The sequence below is a fragment of the Myotis nattereri genome, assembly GCF_964212035.1.
Source record: "Myotis nattereri genome assembly, chromosome: 1".
In the NCBI taxonomy this organism is placed as follows: domain Eukaryota; kingdom Metazoa; phylum Chordata; class Mammalia; order Chiroptera; family Vespertilionidae; genus Myotis; species Myotis nattereri.
The window spans coordinates 111,878,993-111,895,314 of NC_138075.1; the positions used below are offsets into that span (position 1 = coordinate 111,878,993).

A 16,322-nucleotide genomic window follows, 5' to 3' on the forward strand; every position below is an offset into this window, starting at 1 on the left:
GCTGTAGAAGGAAGAAGAGAGAGATCTGAGAATAAAGAAAAACGAAAAAGCTCTACGAGACCTCTAGGATTCCATTGGAAAAAGTAACATCAGAATCATAGGCATGTGGAGGAGGAAGAAAGGGAACAGGGAATGGAGAATCTATTAAAACAAATAGTGGACGAGAACCTCCCAAATTTATGGAAAGAACTAGATCCTTGAATCCAAGAAGCAAAAAGAACACCTAGTTACCTCAATCCAAAGAGGCCCTCTCCAAGGTACTTGGTAGTGAAGCTGTCAAAACTAATGACAAAGAAAAAATTCTCAAAGCAGCTAAGGAAAAGAAGAAAGTGACCTACAAAGGAAAACCTATCAGAATCTCATCTGACTTCTCAGCAGAAACTCTGTAAGACAGAATAGAGTAGAACCAAATATTCAAAAGTCTGAAAGAGAGAAATTACCTGCCACAAATAATATATCCAGCAAAATTATCCTTTAAATATGAAAGAGAAATAAGGATGTTCCAAGACATACAGAAGCTGAGGGATTTTATCACCAGTAAACCTCTATTGCAAGAAATACTCAAGTGAGTTATTCTATCTGAAACAAAGAACATAAGGTCACAACACTACAAGTAAGATAATAAAAAAACTTACAGGATAAATAGGGATAATTTGTGACAACAAAAACATACAAGAGGAAGGGAGAAAGGTCTGAACTGGCAAAGGAAGATGAAGATCAGATGCTCTCTAAAGGGAAAAAACGATGGTATATAAGCAACTTCATTTTTTATAAACCTAATGTCAACCATACACAAAAATCCCCCAAACAGGACATATAGCTTAAAAAAGAGAAAACAAGAGAAAAGATGAATGAAATACCACCAAACAAAAACAAAAAGATAGAAGCATAAATTAAAAGAACCAATGGAGGCACAGAACTACCAGAAATCAAAAGATAAAATAGCTATAAGAAATCCTTAAACAACAATAATTACCCTAAATGTTAATGGTCTGAATTTACCAGTAAAGAGGCACAGAGTAACAGAGTGGATCAAAACCCAAAACCCAACCATATGCTGCCCTCAAGAGACACATCTAAGCAGCAAAGACAAAGGTAGATTCAAAGTAAAGGGTGGAAATGATTCTCCAAGCAAATAACATCCACAAAAAAGCAGGTGTAGCCATACTTATATCTGACAAAACAGATTTCAAGATAATAAGAGAAAAAGATGGACACTTTATAATGATAAAGGGAACACTACATCAAGAAAACATAACACTTCTTAACATATATGCACCCAACCGGGAAGCACCGAAATATAATAAATAGCTACTCACAGACTATTCCATTAAAAACTCTAGATAGATCAGCCAATCAAAAAATCAATAAAGAAATATTGGCCTCAAATGAAACACTAGACCAAATGGACATAATTGACGTTTATAGAACATTTCATCACAGAACACCAGATATACATTCTTAGCATAATACTCTCCAGGTCCATCCATGCTGTTGCAAATAATAAGAGTTCTTTCTTTTTTACAGCTGTGTAGTATTTGATGTTAAATGACATAAGCCACCCAGAGAAATATAAGTATCACATGATCTCACTCATATGTGGAATCTAATGAACAAAATAAATGATGAACAAAATAGATCCAGAGACATAGAAACATCGAACAGACTGTTGAAGCTCAGAAGAAAGGCGGGGGCGGGTCGGTGGGTGGGAAGAGATCAACTAAAGAATAAGTATGCATTTATGCCTAACCCATGGACACAGACAATAGGGTGTGAAGGCCTCAGGTGGGGAGTGGGAGCAGGCTGGAAGAAGTCAATGGGGGGAAAAAGGGACATATATAATACTGTCAACAATAAAGATTTAAAAAAAAGATTACACATTCTTCTCCAGGGCACATGGAACATTCTCAAGGATAGGTCGTATGTTGGGTCACAGAACTAGCATCAACAAATTAAAAAAGGTTGAAATTATACCAAGCATATTTTCTGACTACGATGCCTTGCAATTAGAAATCAACTGCAAAAAGAAGTAAAGAAACCCACAAATACATGGAGATTAAACAACATACTACTAAAAAACGACTGGGTTAAAGAAGTAAAAGATGAGATCAAAAGATATACAGATACAAATGAAAATGGTAAGACAACATATCAAAACCTCTGGGATGCAGTGAAAGCAGTAATAAGAGGAAAGTTTATATCGAGAAATCCCAACTAAACAACCCAACATCACATCTTAAAGTACTAGAAAAAAAAGAAGAACAAGAGCAACCCAAAGATAGCAGAAAAAAGGAAATAATAAAAATTAGAGCAGAATTAAATGTAGAAAAGACTATACAAAAAAAACAAGAAAACAAAGAGCTGATTCTTTGAAAAAGTTAAAATTGACAACCCCCCAGCTAGACTCACTAAAGAAAAAAAAGGGAAAAGACCTATATAAACAAAATCAGAAATCAGAGAGAAGTCATCACAGACATACAAAGGATTATGAAAAACTTTATGCCATCAAATTCAATAACCTAGAAGAAATGGATAAGTTCCTAGAAATATATAACCTTCTTAGACTAAATCATGAAGAACTGGAAAATCTAAATAGTCCAATCAGCAGTGAGGAAATGAAAACAATCATCAAAAACCTCCCAAAAAACAAAAGTCGAGGACCAGATGGCCTCACCAGTGAATTCTACCAAGAGTTCAAAGAAGAAATAAAACATATCCTTTTCACACTCTTCCAAAATATTAAAGAAGAGGCATACTTCCTAACACATTCTATGAGGTCAATATAACCCTGATACCAAAACCTGGCAAAGATAACACACACAAAAACTACAGACTAATATCCCTAATAAATACAGATGCAAAAGTCCTAAACAAAATACAAGCAAATCAAATACAACAGTACATCCCAAAAATAATACATCACGATCAAGTGGGACTTATTCCAGGAGCAAAAGAATGGTTCAACATTTGCAAATCAATCAACATAATACACATAAACAAAATAAAGGATAAAAATCATATGATCTCATCAATAGATGCAAAAAAAGCATTTGATAAGATACAACATTCACTTATGATGAAAATACTTAATAAAATAGGAATAGAAGGAAAGTACTGCACCATAATAAAGCCCATATATGATAAACTGTCAGCCAATATCATACTCAATGGCAAAAAACTGAAAGCTTTTCCCCTAAGATCGGGAATAAGACAAGGATGTCCAGTCTCACTACTCTTATTCAACACTACAGGCCTGGTGCATGAATTCATGCACAGTTGGGTCTGGCCAGCCTGCGCTGATTGGGGCCAATTTGGGCCAGGCCGGCTGGGGGCAGAGGATGTGGGAGGTTGGCCGCTGGCCCCAACCCCGATCAGAGTGAGTGGGGGGGCTGATCGGGGTGGGGTGAGCCAGGGGGGAAGGCCGTGGGCAGTTGGCTGGCCAGCCCCACCCCTGATCGGAGTGGAGGAGGCTGATCAGGGCTGCAGTGCGTGTCAAAGCAACCAGTCATTTCGGAGTTCTGGTCACTTGGCTTTTATATAGATAGATAGTGCTAGAAGTCCTAATCAGAGCAATAAGGCAAGAGAAAGAAATAAAAGGCATTCAAATAGGGAAGGAAGAAGTCAAACTGTCACTTTTTCCAAATAACATGATGCTGTATATAGAAAACCCTAAAGACTCTACCAAAAAACTATTAGAAACAATAAACAAATATAGTCAAGTTGCAGGGTACAAAATCAATGTGCAAAAATCCATTGCCTTCCTGTATACTAACAACAAAATTTCAGAAAAAGAAATGGGAAAAAATAATTCCTCTTGCAATAGCAACCAAAAGAATAAAATACCTAAGAATAAACTTAACAAAAAATGTGAAAGGCCTATATTCTGAAAATTACAAAGCATTATTAAAAGAGATTGAAAAGGATATAAGAAAATAGAAAAATATCCCTTGCTCATGGATTGGAAGAATCAACATAGTTAAAATGGCCATATTACCCAAAGCAATGTACAGATTTAATGCAATCCCCATCAAAATTCCAATGTCATTTTTTAAAGAAATAGGATGAGAAATCATCAGATTTGTATGAAAATACAAAAGACCCTGAATAGCCAAAGCAATCCTGAGAAAAAAAGAATGAAGCACGCTACCTGGCTTCAAATTATACTACAGAGCTACAATAATCAAAACAGCATGGTATTGGCAGAGAAACAGAATCACAGATCAATGGAACAGAATAGAGAGGGAGAGCCCAGCTATGAAACTACAAGTATATGGGCAGATAATTTTCAACAAAGCAGCCAGAAATGCACACTGGAGTAAAGATTGTCTCTTCAATAAATGGTCTAGGAAAACTGGAAAGCCACATGCAAACGAGTGAAACTGGATTACAGGGTGTCCCCATGTACAAAAATTAATTCAAACAAAATGGATCAAAGACCTAAACATAAGACCCGAAACAATAAGTTACATAGAAGAAAACAGAGGTACCAAACTTATGGACCTGGGTCGTAGAGAATATTTTAAGAACTCGACCTCAAAGACAAGGGAAGTAAAGTAAAAAACAAATGAATGGGACTATATAAAATGAGAAAGCTTATGCATAGCAAAAGAAATGGACAACAAAACAAAGAGGCAGCCAACCAAACAGGAGATGATATTTGCAAACAGCAGCTCCAACGAAAGTTTAACTTCCAAAATATATAAAGAACTCATAAAACTCAACACCAAACAATCAAATCAAAATGTGGGCAGAGGACCTGAAAATACACCTCTTCCAAGAAGACAAACAGCCAATAGATATAAGAAAAGATGTTCAACCTCACTGGCAATTAGGGAAATGCAAATCAAAACTACAGTGAAATATCACCTTACACCTGTTAGAGTGGCCATTATCAATAAGACAAACCATAACAAGTGTTGGAGAGGTTGTGGAAAAAAGGGAACCCTCATCCACTGCTGGTGGGAATGTAGACTAGTACAACCGCTATGCAAAGCAGTCTGGCGATTCCTCAAAAATTAAGAATAGAGCTACCAAATGACCCAGCAATCCCTCTCCTGGGCATATACCCCCAAAACTCTAAATCAGGTATTCGCAAAGATATATGCACTCCTGTGTTCATTGCAGCATTATTCATGGTGGCCAAGACATGGAAACAACCAAAGTGTCTTGCAATAGAGGATTGGATAAAGAAGATGTGGTAAATATACACCATGGAATACTACTCAGCCATAAAAAATAATGAAATAGCCCCATTTGCAACATGGATAGACCTTGAGAACATAATGCTAAGTGAAATAAGTCAGTCAGAAAAAGCTAAGAACCATAGTGATTTCACTCATACGTAGGATATAAAACTGAAATTTATGAACACAAACAGCAGTGTGGTGGCTGTCAGAGGGAAGGCAGTGAGGGGGAAAGAGGGTCCTAATACATGGTGACAGAAGATCTGACTTTGGGTGATGGGCACATGGTGCAATATACAGATCTTATAACATAGAAATCCACACATGAAACCTATCCAATATAATAAAAGCCTAGGTGGTGTCATGTGACGTCGTCACAAGATGGTCACCACAAGATGGCCAGCAGGGGAGGGCAGTTGGGGGTGAGATCAGGCCTGCAGGGTAGGGCAGTGGGAGCGAGATCAGGCCTGCAGAGGAGGGCAGTTGGAGGCGAGATCAGGCTGGTAGGGGAGGGCAGTTGGAGGCGACCAGACTGGCAGGGGAGGGCAGTTGAGGGCAATCAGGCCGGCAGGGGAATGGTTAGGGGGCAATCAGGCTGGCATGCAGAAGCAGTTAGGGACAATCAGGCAGGTAGGCAGGTGAGTGGTTAAAAGCCAGCAGTCCTGGATTGTGAGAGGGATGTCCGACTGCCAGTTTAGGCCTGATCCCTAAACTGGCAGTCGGACATCCCCCAAGAGGCCCCAGATCAGAGAGCGCGCAGGCTGGGCTGAGGGACACCCTCCGCCCCCCCCCCCCCCCATGCACAAATTTCATGTACCAGGCCTCTAGTATGTTCATGCTGATCAATGTCACCCCAATCAATTTAATAAATAAATACATACATGCATTCAGAGGCTAGAACAAGCACAAAGGCACCAAATTACACAAGCCCAGGTCAATATAGCAGGATCTGTTTGGGCTTTCCCAACTCTTCGGTCAGTTTTTCTAAGTATACACACACTGATTTATTTAAGTTAAGGTTTTAAAATGGGCTTCCCACATGGTTATCGTGATTAGCCCTTCCTATTAACTCAAAATTTGAAAAGGCCTGGGCCTTGTTTATAAATAATTGCCAAGCTAAAGTAATAGTCTCCATCTGTGCATTTCCTACACAATGAGGACTAAAAATAACAGAGGAACAGCACGCATTATAAACAAGGGCTTCGTTCAAAGATTAGGGCACATACCACCAGTTACAGAAAATGTACTTGATGTGCAAATATCATTAAGACTTCTTCGAGAAAAATTTTTATTTGTAATAACTCTTGCAAAAAATAGCTAGGTTATCTGTGTTAGGAACATTTCCCTATGTATTTCTAAACAGAAGTAATATATTTTTAAGTCATAAATAAGGAAATAATTTCAAATTTCCTTTTTTTCTATTGTAGGCTGAGTTAAGAAAGTAGCAAATAACTTATTGAATATTTTTTTAAATCTTGCTTTTTACCTTTTATGAAAAGTTATTTTTAAAGAAGTTATAAATTATAAGTGCACAGGACAGAAGACAGGACAGATGACCACCCATGTAGTCATGATGTTGGTCTTTTTAAGTAAAAGCACAAAAAAAGGGAGACAGAGATGGGCTTTTTAAAAAGAATAGTGCCACATTTGTAATACTATGCAAAGTATCCAGAAGACATAGCAGGCAAAACAGATTCACAATTCTGGGAAACAAATGAAAGAGTACTTCTGTAAGTGACAAAATTCTTTGATTTTTCAGTACCCATGAGAAAAATTTACAACTCTAATGTATTACTTTAGATAAATGTCTTACTTTAATAAACTTTCTCATTCAGATCTAAATTAGATGTTTTATATAGCTATAGAAACTTTACATTATATGGATAATCCTTTAAAGATATTTTAATTAAATTACAAAAATAAATATTTGGTCTCTTTAGTAATAAATATATAGTTGATCAAATGGATAGTACATCTGACTTTACACTCTTTATATAAAGCTTATGAAAAGCACATACAAAAATACTTCCCCAACCAACTCGGTTGTCTAAAAAAGAAAATGCTGAAAATGTATCAATCATATACATTTATTGCTACCATCAGTAACCTATATCATTCCTCCAGAGATATGGAGATATTTTTGTTTTTTTACTCATTTTAGTTATAAGTCACATAACTTGAAGATGAAAAATCACTTTTAATTCTCTCACAATTATGCTTTTGAGATCCCAACACATCAAAAACATGTTTTACATAACTACATAGAATTATTTACATGACAGGATTGTTAATAGTGTCTAAAAAGTAAAACAGGAATTAACAGAATATTCCATATCGAAAGCCCATATTCCTTTTTGAAGCCTGTACCCTAAATTGCCATATTCTTTTCCTTCCACTGACACCGAGGGGCAGGCTTCATGCCAAGATTCTACTTAAGCTGATGGAAAAAAAGCCAAAGACCAGGGATGGACAGGATACCTTACCTGTATGAGGTCTGGTCACAGCACTCTCATATAGTGGGATGCCTTCACCCACATTGTTAAATGCTTTCAAGGTAATCACATAATGAGAGCTGGGATCTGAAGGAAAGAAACATCAAAACACTTAAAATTCTCACTACAGAATTTTAAAAGTTCATGGGTGACTGTACATGATCTTAACTGCAGAGGAAATCAGGAGGGAAGATTTAAGAAATTTTTATGTGAGATTATTTTGAGGTGTGGGGAGATGTGAGATGGCTGTATACACAGTACAGCAGTCCCCATAGGAGACATGTTCCAAGACCGCCAGTGGATGTCTGAAACCAAGTATAGTATCAAACCCTATATATACTATGTTTTTTCCTATGCATACATACTTATGATAAAATTTAATTTATAAATTAGGCACAGTAAGAGATTAACAACAATAACAATAAAATAGAGTAATTGTAACAATGTACTGTAATAAATGTTATGTAAATGTGGTTCCCCTCTCTGTCTCTGACAACCAATCTGATGACTGAGGCTGAGATGGCTAAGTGACTAACAAGCAGGTGGCATACTCAGCACAGTTGTGTCAGGGAGGGAGACAGAGGGGGATGGCTTGAGATTTCATCACACTAGTAAAAATGATGTGCAATTTAAAACTGATTATAAACTGTTTACTTCTGTCAGCAGTTGTTGACAGAGAGTTTACTTTCTATCCACTGTTGCAGGGTAGAAAAACTGTCTGGAGTTATTACCAGAAGTGAGGTTGGCTGTGCTTAAATTCTCTCTTGAGTTAGTACCAGGAGTGAGTGTAGCTGTGCCTGAATTATCTCTTGCCCTCAACTAATGGATGGTTTAGTGACGTTATTATATAGTGTAGGGCTTGGATTAGAATGAGTAAATAGGACTTTCATGTGTTGAAAACCCATAGATAAAGTTTGAAATTAAACAAACCCCTTTCCTTCTCAGAAAAGGGACAGCAACTACAATAGACAAGGTAGAGAAGTAGGAGAAAAACTGTTAACTCAGAAACTGCTGCATGTCTTTAACTCTTGGGAGTGGGGACTCCAAATCTGGGAACTGCCTAACCTCATCTAGCCCTCACGTAGACTTTTTGGCAGAATAAGATATGGCCCAGGATTACGACTGGCTTGGAGGTGATGTTGCAGAAAATGTGACTGAAAGAAACACTTCCAGGTGACCATGTAAAATGCTGCTAGTTAGACTCTATGAAAAGAGTGGGTATGAAATAGTTAGAATATCATTCATTTTCCTATTTGCTGAGGTAAATTAGGATGACTCTACTTCATAACATTCCTGATTCAGGCAAAATTTAGGATGGGTGACTTCAAAAGTCCAGTCAGAAATGAAAACTTCAGCCCTGGCCTGTGTGACTCAGTGGTTAGGGCATCGGCCTGCGTACCAAAGGGCAAGTATTTGGGTTTAAAGGCACTTGGTCTCCCAATGGCAGAAAGAACTGACAATAAATGGAATCAACAAGACTCAGTACTTGATTGGTGAGAAAAGATGACATGGTAGATGATAAAGTCCTTCACAGAGACTGGGGACAGAGACAGAGCAACCATGGTATAAATTTTCAAGCCCACATTCTATTCCCACTCTTCACTCTCTCCCTATGTGCTTTCACTCATTTCCTTAGCTTGGGTTAGCATGTATGTGTCATCAAATGAAAAATTGTATTTCTAGGCCAGACCTTTCTTCTGATCACCAAACCTTTAGGTTAAACTTTCTGGCATCTCCACTTGGATGTCTCAAATCTCTCTCTCTACCCCCACTTCAGATCTATCCCTGTGTTTCTACTTCATAAATAGCACTTCTATGCTACCTGCTGCTCAAGTCAGAAACCTGGGAGTTATTAAGACCTCTCTCCCCCTCCTCCCCTGTTATGCAAATAATCAAGTCTTGTTGATTATACCCACTTGCCTCTCCACCACTGCCTTAATCTGCATGCTCTATCTCTCAGTTTGCCGGGAGCCGGTCCATGCTTGCTGTTTCAAGGGACCTGGCATATATGGCATACGATTCTTAATATGTTTGCTCACCTTCTTGGCGCTGTGTTTTAACCAAGGTCACCTCTCCGAGAAAGGTTGTTTCCCCAGGTAGGGATTTTCCCCTGAAGTTAGGGAGGGAATAAAGCCTCTTAACTAAGTGCCAGGTGGGTAATTAATCACTTTAACTACAAACAATCATGCTTAAGCTACATAATCTTTACTCCCTGGAATGGAGATAAGAAACACCCTAACCTTTGTAATAGAGATTGATAGGATTGAATCAACGGGTATAAATACAGATGTAAAGAGACAGAGAGAGAGACAGAACCTAGGCACCGAACCTACAGAAATTGTCAAGAGAACCTGACTACAGAAATTGGCAAGAGAACCTGACTAGAACCTGGTGACTGAACCTGGCTGGAGAACCTGGACAGAACCTGGCTGGAGAACCTAGTGAGGGAACTTGGCTACAGAACCTGGCAATAGAACCAGGCAAGAGAACGCAACCATGCTGATCAACTGAACGCTGTCTCCGTGTCCTGGACAGAACCTGGCTGGAGATCCTAAGCAGAACTTCGCTAGAGATCCAGACCAGAACTTGGCTGGAGATCCTGGCTGGAGATCCTGGCTAGGCTGCTGATCAACTGAACGCTGTCTCCGTGTCATTCCTTCTTCGCCGACTCCGTCCACACCTTTGGGGACCCCTGGACCTGCTGGGGTTGGACCCCAGCATCAGTTCACTGAGCACTTTGTGCCTAACATTGGGCCTTAACATGTGCAGCTGTTCTCTATAACAGGGACACAGGCCACCTTTCTTCTTTACCTAGAGAATGCCTACTCATTTTAAAGGACCCATCCCTTTAAAACTGCATTAGTCTCTCTAGTTACACCCCATTTCTCTTCCTCAGCAATCTAAACGATTTCCATTATTTAAAAATTATATTATTTCTAATAATTGGGACCATGTTTGGTTGATTCTCTGCTCAATCTTTAACACAGTGTCTGGGACACTGTAGGTATTGATTAAATATTTGCTGATTAATCGGAAGATTTGTGGGAAAAGATACTAACTTTAATTTTGATTAAGTTATGATAGCATATGGGCTATATCCCAGTGCAGATACCCAGTAAGGAGATGTTTATATGAACCTGAAACGCAGGTGAGAGTTCTAGTTTGCTTAATAAATGAATTCCTAAATGTACTTTATTCTGACTTTCTTCTTTTGATCAACATTATATGCATCTTAGATCTATCAGTGTTGAGTTATACAGCTCAAGCTCATTTTACTTTATGCCAAATTAAATCCTGAAATCAGGTAGTATGGGTCTTCTAAACTTAATTCTTCATTTTATTGTTTAAATAATGTTTGTATTTATTTCAGAGAGAGAAGAAGGGAGAGGGAGAGAGAAATATTGATCAGCTGCTTCCTGCATGCTCCCTACTGGGGATCAGGCCTGCAACCAGTGCATGTGCCCTGATTGGGAATCGAACCAGTGACCTCGGGGTACACAGGACAATGTTCAACCAACTGAGCCACACCAGCAAGGGCTTATTCTTCAGTTTCAAAACATGTTTGACTATTCCAGTAATTTTGATATTTCATATAAATTTTAGAATAAGTTTACCAATTTCTACAAAAAATTGTATTGGGATTTGATGTAGGATTGCATTAGGGAGAATGCAATTTTAATGCAAATTTCCAACTGCTACTGTTAGAGTATGGAAATACGACTATTTTTGTACCTTGTGACCTTGCTAAACTTACTTATAGTTTTAGTAGCCAGGATTTTCTACGAGTCAGTAGAGTGATCAAATATTGATTTCTAAATACCATTTTCCATAAAAGAAACTAGGGTTCCTTGGAGAAATGGCTGATTCAAGGGCTAAGGCTAGGAAATACCAGGGTCTGAAACATCTTGTCAGATGGACAGAGGAACCAGTTATAGGAGATTCCCACTGGCCATTCTTTCACTGTGAAAGAGGAGGAAAGCTTTTCCTTACTAAAGAATGCTAATACATGTAGAGGAAATAATGGCATTACAAAATCACCACTTGTGAAACAACATAGTGATAACAATTACTAAAGATACTAAAACTAGTAAGTGAAAATTTGATGAGAAATAAAATATTTACAAAGACTCATGGTATCTCTCCCCTACAAGGTACTTAGTAATTATGAAGAGAAAAATAATAACTTTATAGTAGAGAAATGAGGCAGGTACCATTTAAATCAAGTGATTAAAGTTAACATCACTAGTGACAGGCTCTTCTGTGCCTCCTAAGATGAAGCACTGACAAGATCACACTGTGCCTATGCTCTGCCTCCCAGAAGAACGTCAGCTGAATGTATGAGGAAATATTAGACAAGTCTAAACTGAGGGACATTCTACAAAATATAATGGTCTATACTTTTCAAAAATGTCATAGTCATTAAAGTAAAAAAAATACTGAGGAACTGTTCTATATCAAAGAAAACTAATGAGACACAATAACAAAATTCAACATGTGATCCTGGACAACATGTGATGCCTTCTTTTATTATAAAGGACATTAATGAGACAACTGGTAAAATATCAATGAAGTCTACAGATACTGTGTCAGTGTTAATTTGCTGATTTTGATCATTGTACGATGGTTATGTTAGCAAATGTCCTCGTTTTTACGAAATGCACATTAAAGTATTAGTTGGTAGAGAGGCATCATGTCTCAACTTACTCTCAAATGGTTCAGAGGGAAAACAAGTACATATAGGAAGATACAGACTGAAAAAGCACATGTGGAAAAATGTTAACCTTTGGGGAGCTGAGCGAAGGATTAACAGGAATTCTCTGGACTATTTTTCTAAGTTTTTTTATAAAAATAAAATTATTACACAATAAAAACGCAAAAAAAAAAAGCATTCACAACTACAATTACTTCCTTTACTGAGCATACACACCCAGATTTTCGATGGTGTAATAGCGCTGTTTATAGTCCACTTTGATGGTCTGGGCGTGCGGGCTGCCAATGCCATAACCAATGGCATAACCTCTGACCACAATGTTCTGGTTCTCTGGAGGAGTCCAGCTTACTACGATGCTAGTGACAAGTGGGCGGACATGAAGAGAACTAGGTACTTCAGGAACACGAGTTTCTGGGAAGGAAATTAGAAAGGCAAGATGAGGTTTATCTTCCGTTAGCATATTGCATCACCTTTGGGGAATGGTGTTCAATCTCCTGCTAAGTTAGTTGGGGCTAAGTTTTCCCATTATGCCCAAGAATTCAAAGAGAATATGTATATACAGTAAAGTACGTCCAATGGATTCTAAGAAGAAAACAAAACCCAAACAGCAGCTTGAAATACTAGACACTGTAATATTAACTTGGGAGGGAAGACAAAGTAATCCAAGAACCTCTGTCCAATAGAGAAAAACAAATAAATTGACTTTCAATAGTTAACCATTCCTCTTGGTCTCACATCTGATTCCCAACTTACCAGGCAGAAACACCAACTAAGTAGAAGCCTGGTGCCAACAGGTAGTTAAGTATCACATTATAGCAACAGTATTAATTATTTACTCCCCTAAGTAATATGGTAAGTCAGAAAATATGAATAGAACCACAAACTGACTTAAATGGTGGGAGACCAAGAGGCCTAAGAGGTGGCAATTTACAGTATTTTTCAAGGCATAAATTGCTATCTTAATTTAAAAAATAGTAAAACAAGAGTTAGAATAGGACCCTTTTGTCTTCCAAGTACAGCACCTGTTTTTGATAAAGGTACATACACACACCCATATGGACTTACTCATTGAATAAACAGGTGAGAAAAAGGGCAAAGTGTCTAGAATGAAGGGAAAAGGGAGACTCATGAAACATAAACATGATTCATGTGGCTCAGCCTTCCATTTTAGATCATCCACATACTTAAAGGCCTTGGTGAAAAACAGACTTAAGGCACCTGTACCTTTTTATTGGTTTTGGTTCTACTTAAAGACAGTTATCTAAAAGCCACAAGGGAGGGCCGAAATCCATGGAACTTGCTTTATTACAGGAATGACAGTAGTATATATTAAAATTCACAGATTAAAGCACTATATACCCCAAATCTGTGGCTTTCCAGTTAGGCTCAATTGACTATAATTAGTACCTTGCCTGTGCCATTGTTCTTACCATCTAAGTCACTTTCAAAAGTTTCAGCAGACAGCCAGTCAGTAGCCGGGCCTGTGCCATTTACTGTTAGAGCAGCCACTCGAAAATTATATTCAGTCCCCCGATCCAGACCTGAGACCCAAATGACAAAAAAAGACAAGTTGAAACAACAGATTTGGAAAAAAAAAATACCAACAATCTCATTAAAGCAAATATCTCATCCACCAACTCAATATGCAGCTACTATCTTGATAAAATTTTAGTTAAAGTTAATACAAAACAAGAAATACATAAGTATAGAACAGAGGAGCTCCCACCTCTAAGGTAGAGGCTGAAGTCCACACAATCCAAGAAGGAAAGAGAAATCAGTAAAGCTCTCAGGAGGTAATAGGGGTTATTTTTTGTGTGTTTGTTTTTTAAAAGAGCTTGAAGGCATTTTAGAAATCATTTAATACAATCCTTTCATTTTATTAAGGAAGCTAAGGCCAAAAAAGAGGCCAAGGATAATGAGTTATAACAAGGAACAAAGTCCATTGGTCTCAGAAGACACCGAAGACAAGAAAAGAATGCAAGATGTAACTCCTACCATGTTACCTCTGTTCTTTGAGCCACGCCAGAATCACAGAGAAAAACTTTAAACGTTAACACGGCCTAGAAAGCTATTTCTCAACAGCCTACCAACACATAAGTATACAAAATAAATAAAAATGAAATTATGCCTTTCTATTATGCAACATTCTATATTTAATATAACCTAATAAAGTACATGAATTATCAATGAATCAAAGATCCACATGTAAAAGTCTACCCTACAAAGTAGAGCAAGAGTCAATAATATGGTCAGATATTCATGAATTCATTTTTTTCGTTTTTATTGTGTTAAAATACACATAAAATTTTCCATTTTAGCCATTTTCAAGTATACAGTTCACATGCATACATTTGTAGAGCACTTAAATAAGGGGTCCTCAAACTTTAAACAGGGGGCCAGTTCACTGTCCCTCAGACTGTTGGAGGGCCAGACTATAGTTTAAAAAAAACTATGAACAAATTCCTATGCACACTGCACATATCTTATTTTGAAGTAAAAAAACAAAATGGGAACAAATACAGTATTTGTATTTGCATGTGGCCTGCGGGCCGTAGTTTGAGGACCCCTGACTTAAATATTAGATGTTGTGATAGGTCTTACTAGGGTTATGAAAAATTATCCTACCTCTCCATATCTAAATATTGGGATCTTTGGCCAGCAACACAGTACAGAAATTGAGAGAGAGCTTGGCCAGGATAAGCCCTGGCTCAGTTAATCAATCCTGTCACAGGGTGTGAGAGGAGAGATGGGAGGTTCTGTTCTCCGCAGATCATCTTATTTGCCCACAAGAAAGCAAGAAGCAAAACAGAATGAGAAGCAAAATGGCTCGGCCCAAGTCACTTTACCTCCCTGCCTACATGAACCAGAAAGAGCCAGAGTGACTATACATGTACTTACAACTATTTTTTAAAAATATATATTTTATTGATTTTTTACAGAGAGGAAGGGAGAGGGAGAGGGATAGAGAGCTAGAAACATCAATGAGAGAGAAACATCAATCAGCTGCCTCCTGCACACTCCCTACTGGGTATGTGTCCGCAACCAGGGTACATGCCCTTGACCGGAATCGAACCTGGGACCCTTGAGTTTGAAGGCCGACGCTCTATCCACCGAGCCAAACCGGTCAGGGCAACTTACAACTATTAACAGACAACATGGCTCAACTGAGGTTCTGAAAGAATTCAACCGATCAGATTACTATGCCTTTGGGGAGAGTCAGAATGTAAGAGAGTGACTTAGCAAGTGAGTGAGAGTGCATAAAAGCATGTGCAAGGGAGACCCACATGTAAAATGGTTAAGAGTTCCTCTCCCCCAAAGTAACCAACAGAGTTCAAAGGCTAAAACTAAGGTACACAAATCATATTATGGCTGACTACGTTAAGTGCTATAAGTGGTACAAAAAGAAGAAACAACAATTACTTCTGGCTAAAACTTAATCATGTTGGTTATTGTTCAATACAGGATCCTGGTAATCCATATTATTCTCTAATATTTATCAAACTTCAAAGTAATGTTTCAAGAGAGCAAAGATCTCCATTTTTGTTAACTATTATATGCCCAGCGCTAGCCCACACTAATAAAAACTCAATAAGGTCTGTTAAACAAATGAACCAATCTAAATATGATTTTAAAATGCAAGAATTTTCTTGATGAAGAAAAATCTAGCCTAGCCAGTTTGGCTCAGAACATCAGCCGGCAGACTGAAAGGTCCCGGGTTCAATTCCGGTCAAGGGCACGTACCTTGGTTGTTGGTTCAATCCCTGGTCTTGGTCGGGGCATGTGCAGGAGGCAAGCAATTGATGTGTCTTTCTACATCGATGTTTCTCTCCCCTCCCTTCCACTCTCTCTAAAAAATCAATGGAAAAATATCCTCAAGTGAGGATTAACAAAAAAACAACAAAAAAAGAAAAATCGATTTTTACCATGAAAATGGTA

The 16,322-nt window shown here is 38.0% G+C and overlaps 1 protein-coding gene across 1 annotated transcript in view; it reads right to left on the reverse strand.

The window, feature by feature from the left end:
- The window catches only part of NEO1 (neogenin 1), a gene marked incomplete at its 5' end in the record, with an annotated part of 191,045 nt that overhangs the window by 41,722 nt on the left and 133,001 nt on the right, over positions 1–16,322 (reverse strand). Inside the window, 3 exons of the mRNA XM_081102054.1 lie at positions 7,667–7,762; positions 12,603–12,797; positions 13,817–13,927. Of these exons, the coding sequence (XP_080958180.1) occupies positions 7,667–7,762; positions 12,603–12,797; positions 13,817–13,927 (402 nt within the window). The remainder of the gene's footprint in view (positions 1–7,666; positions 7,763–12,602; positions 12,798–13,816; positions 13,928–16,322) is intronic.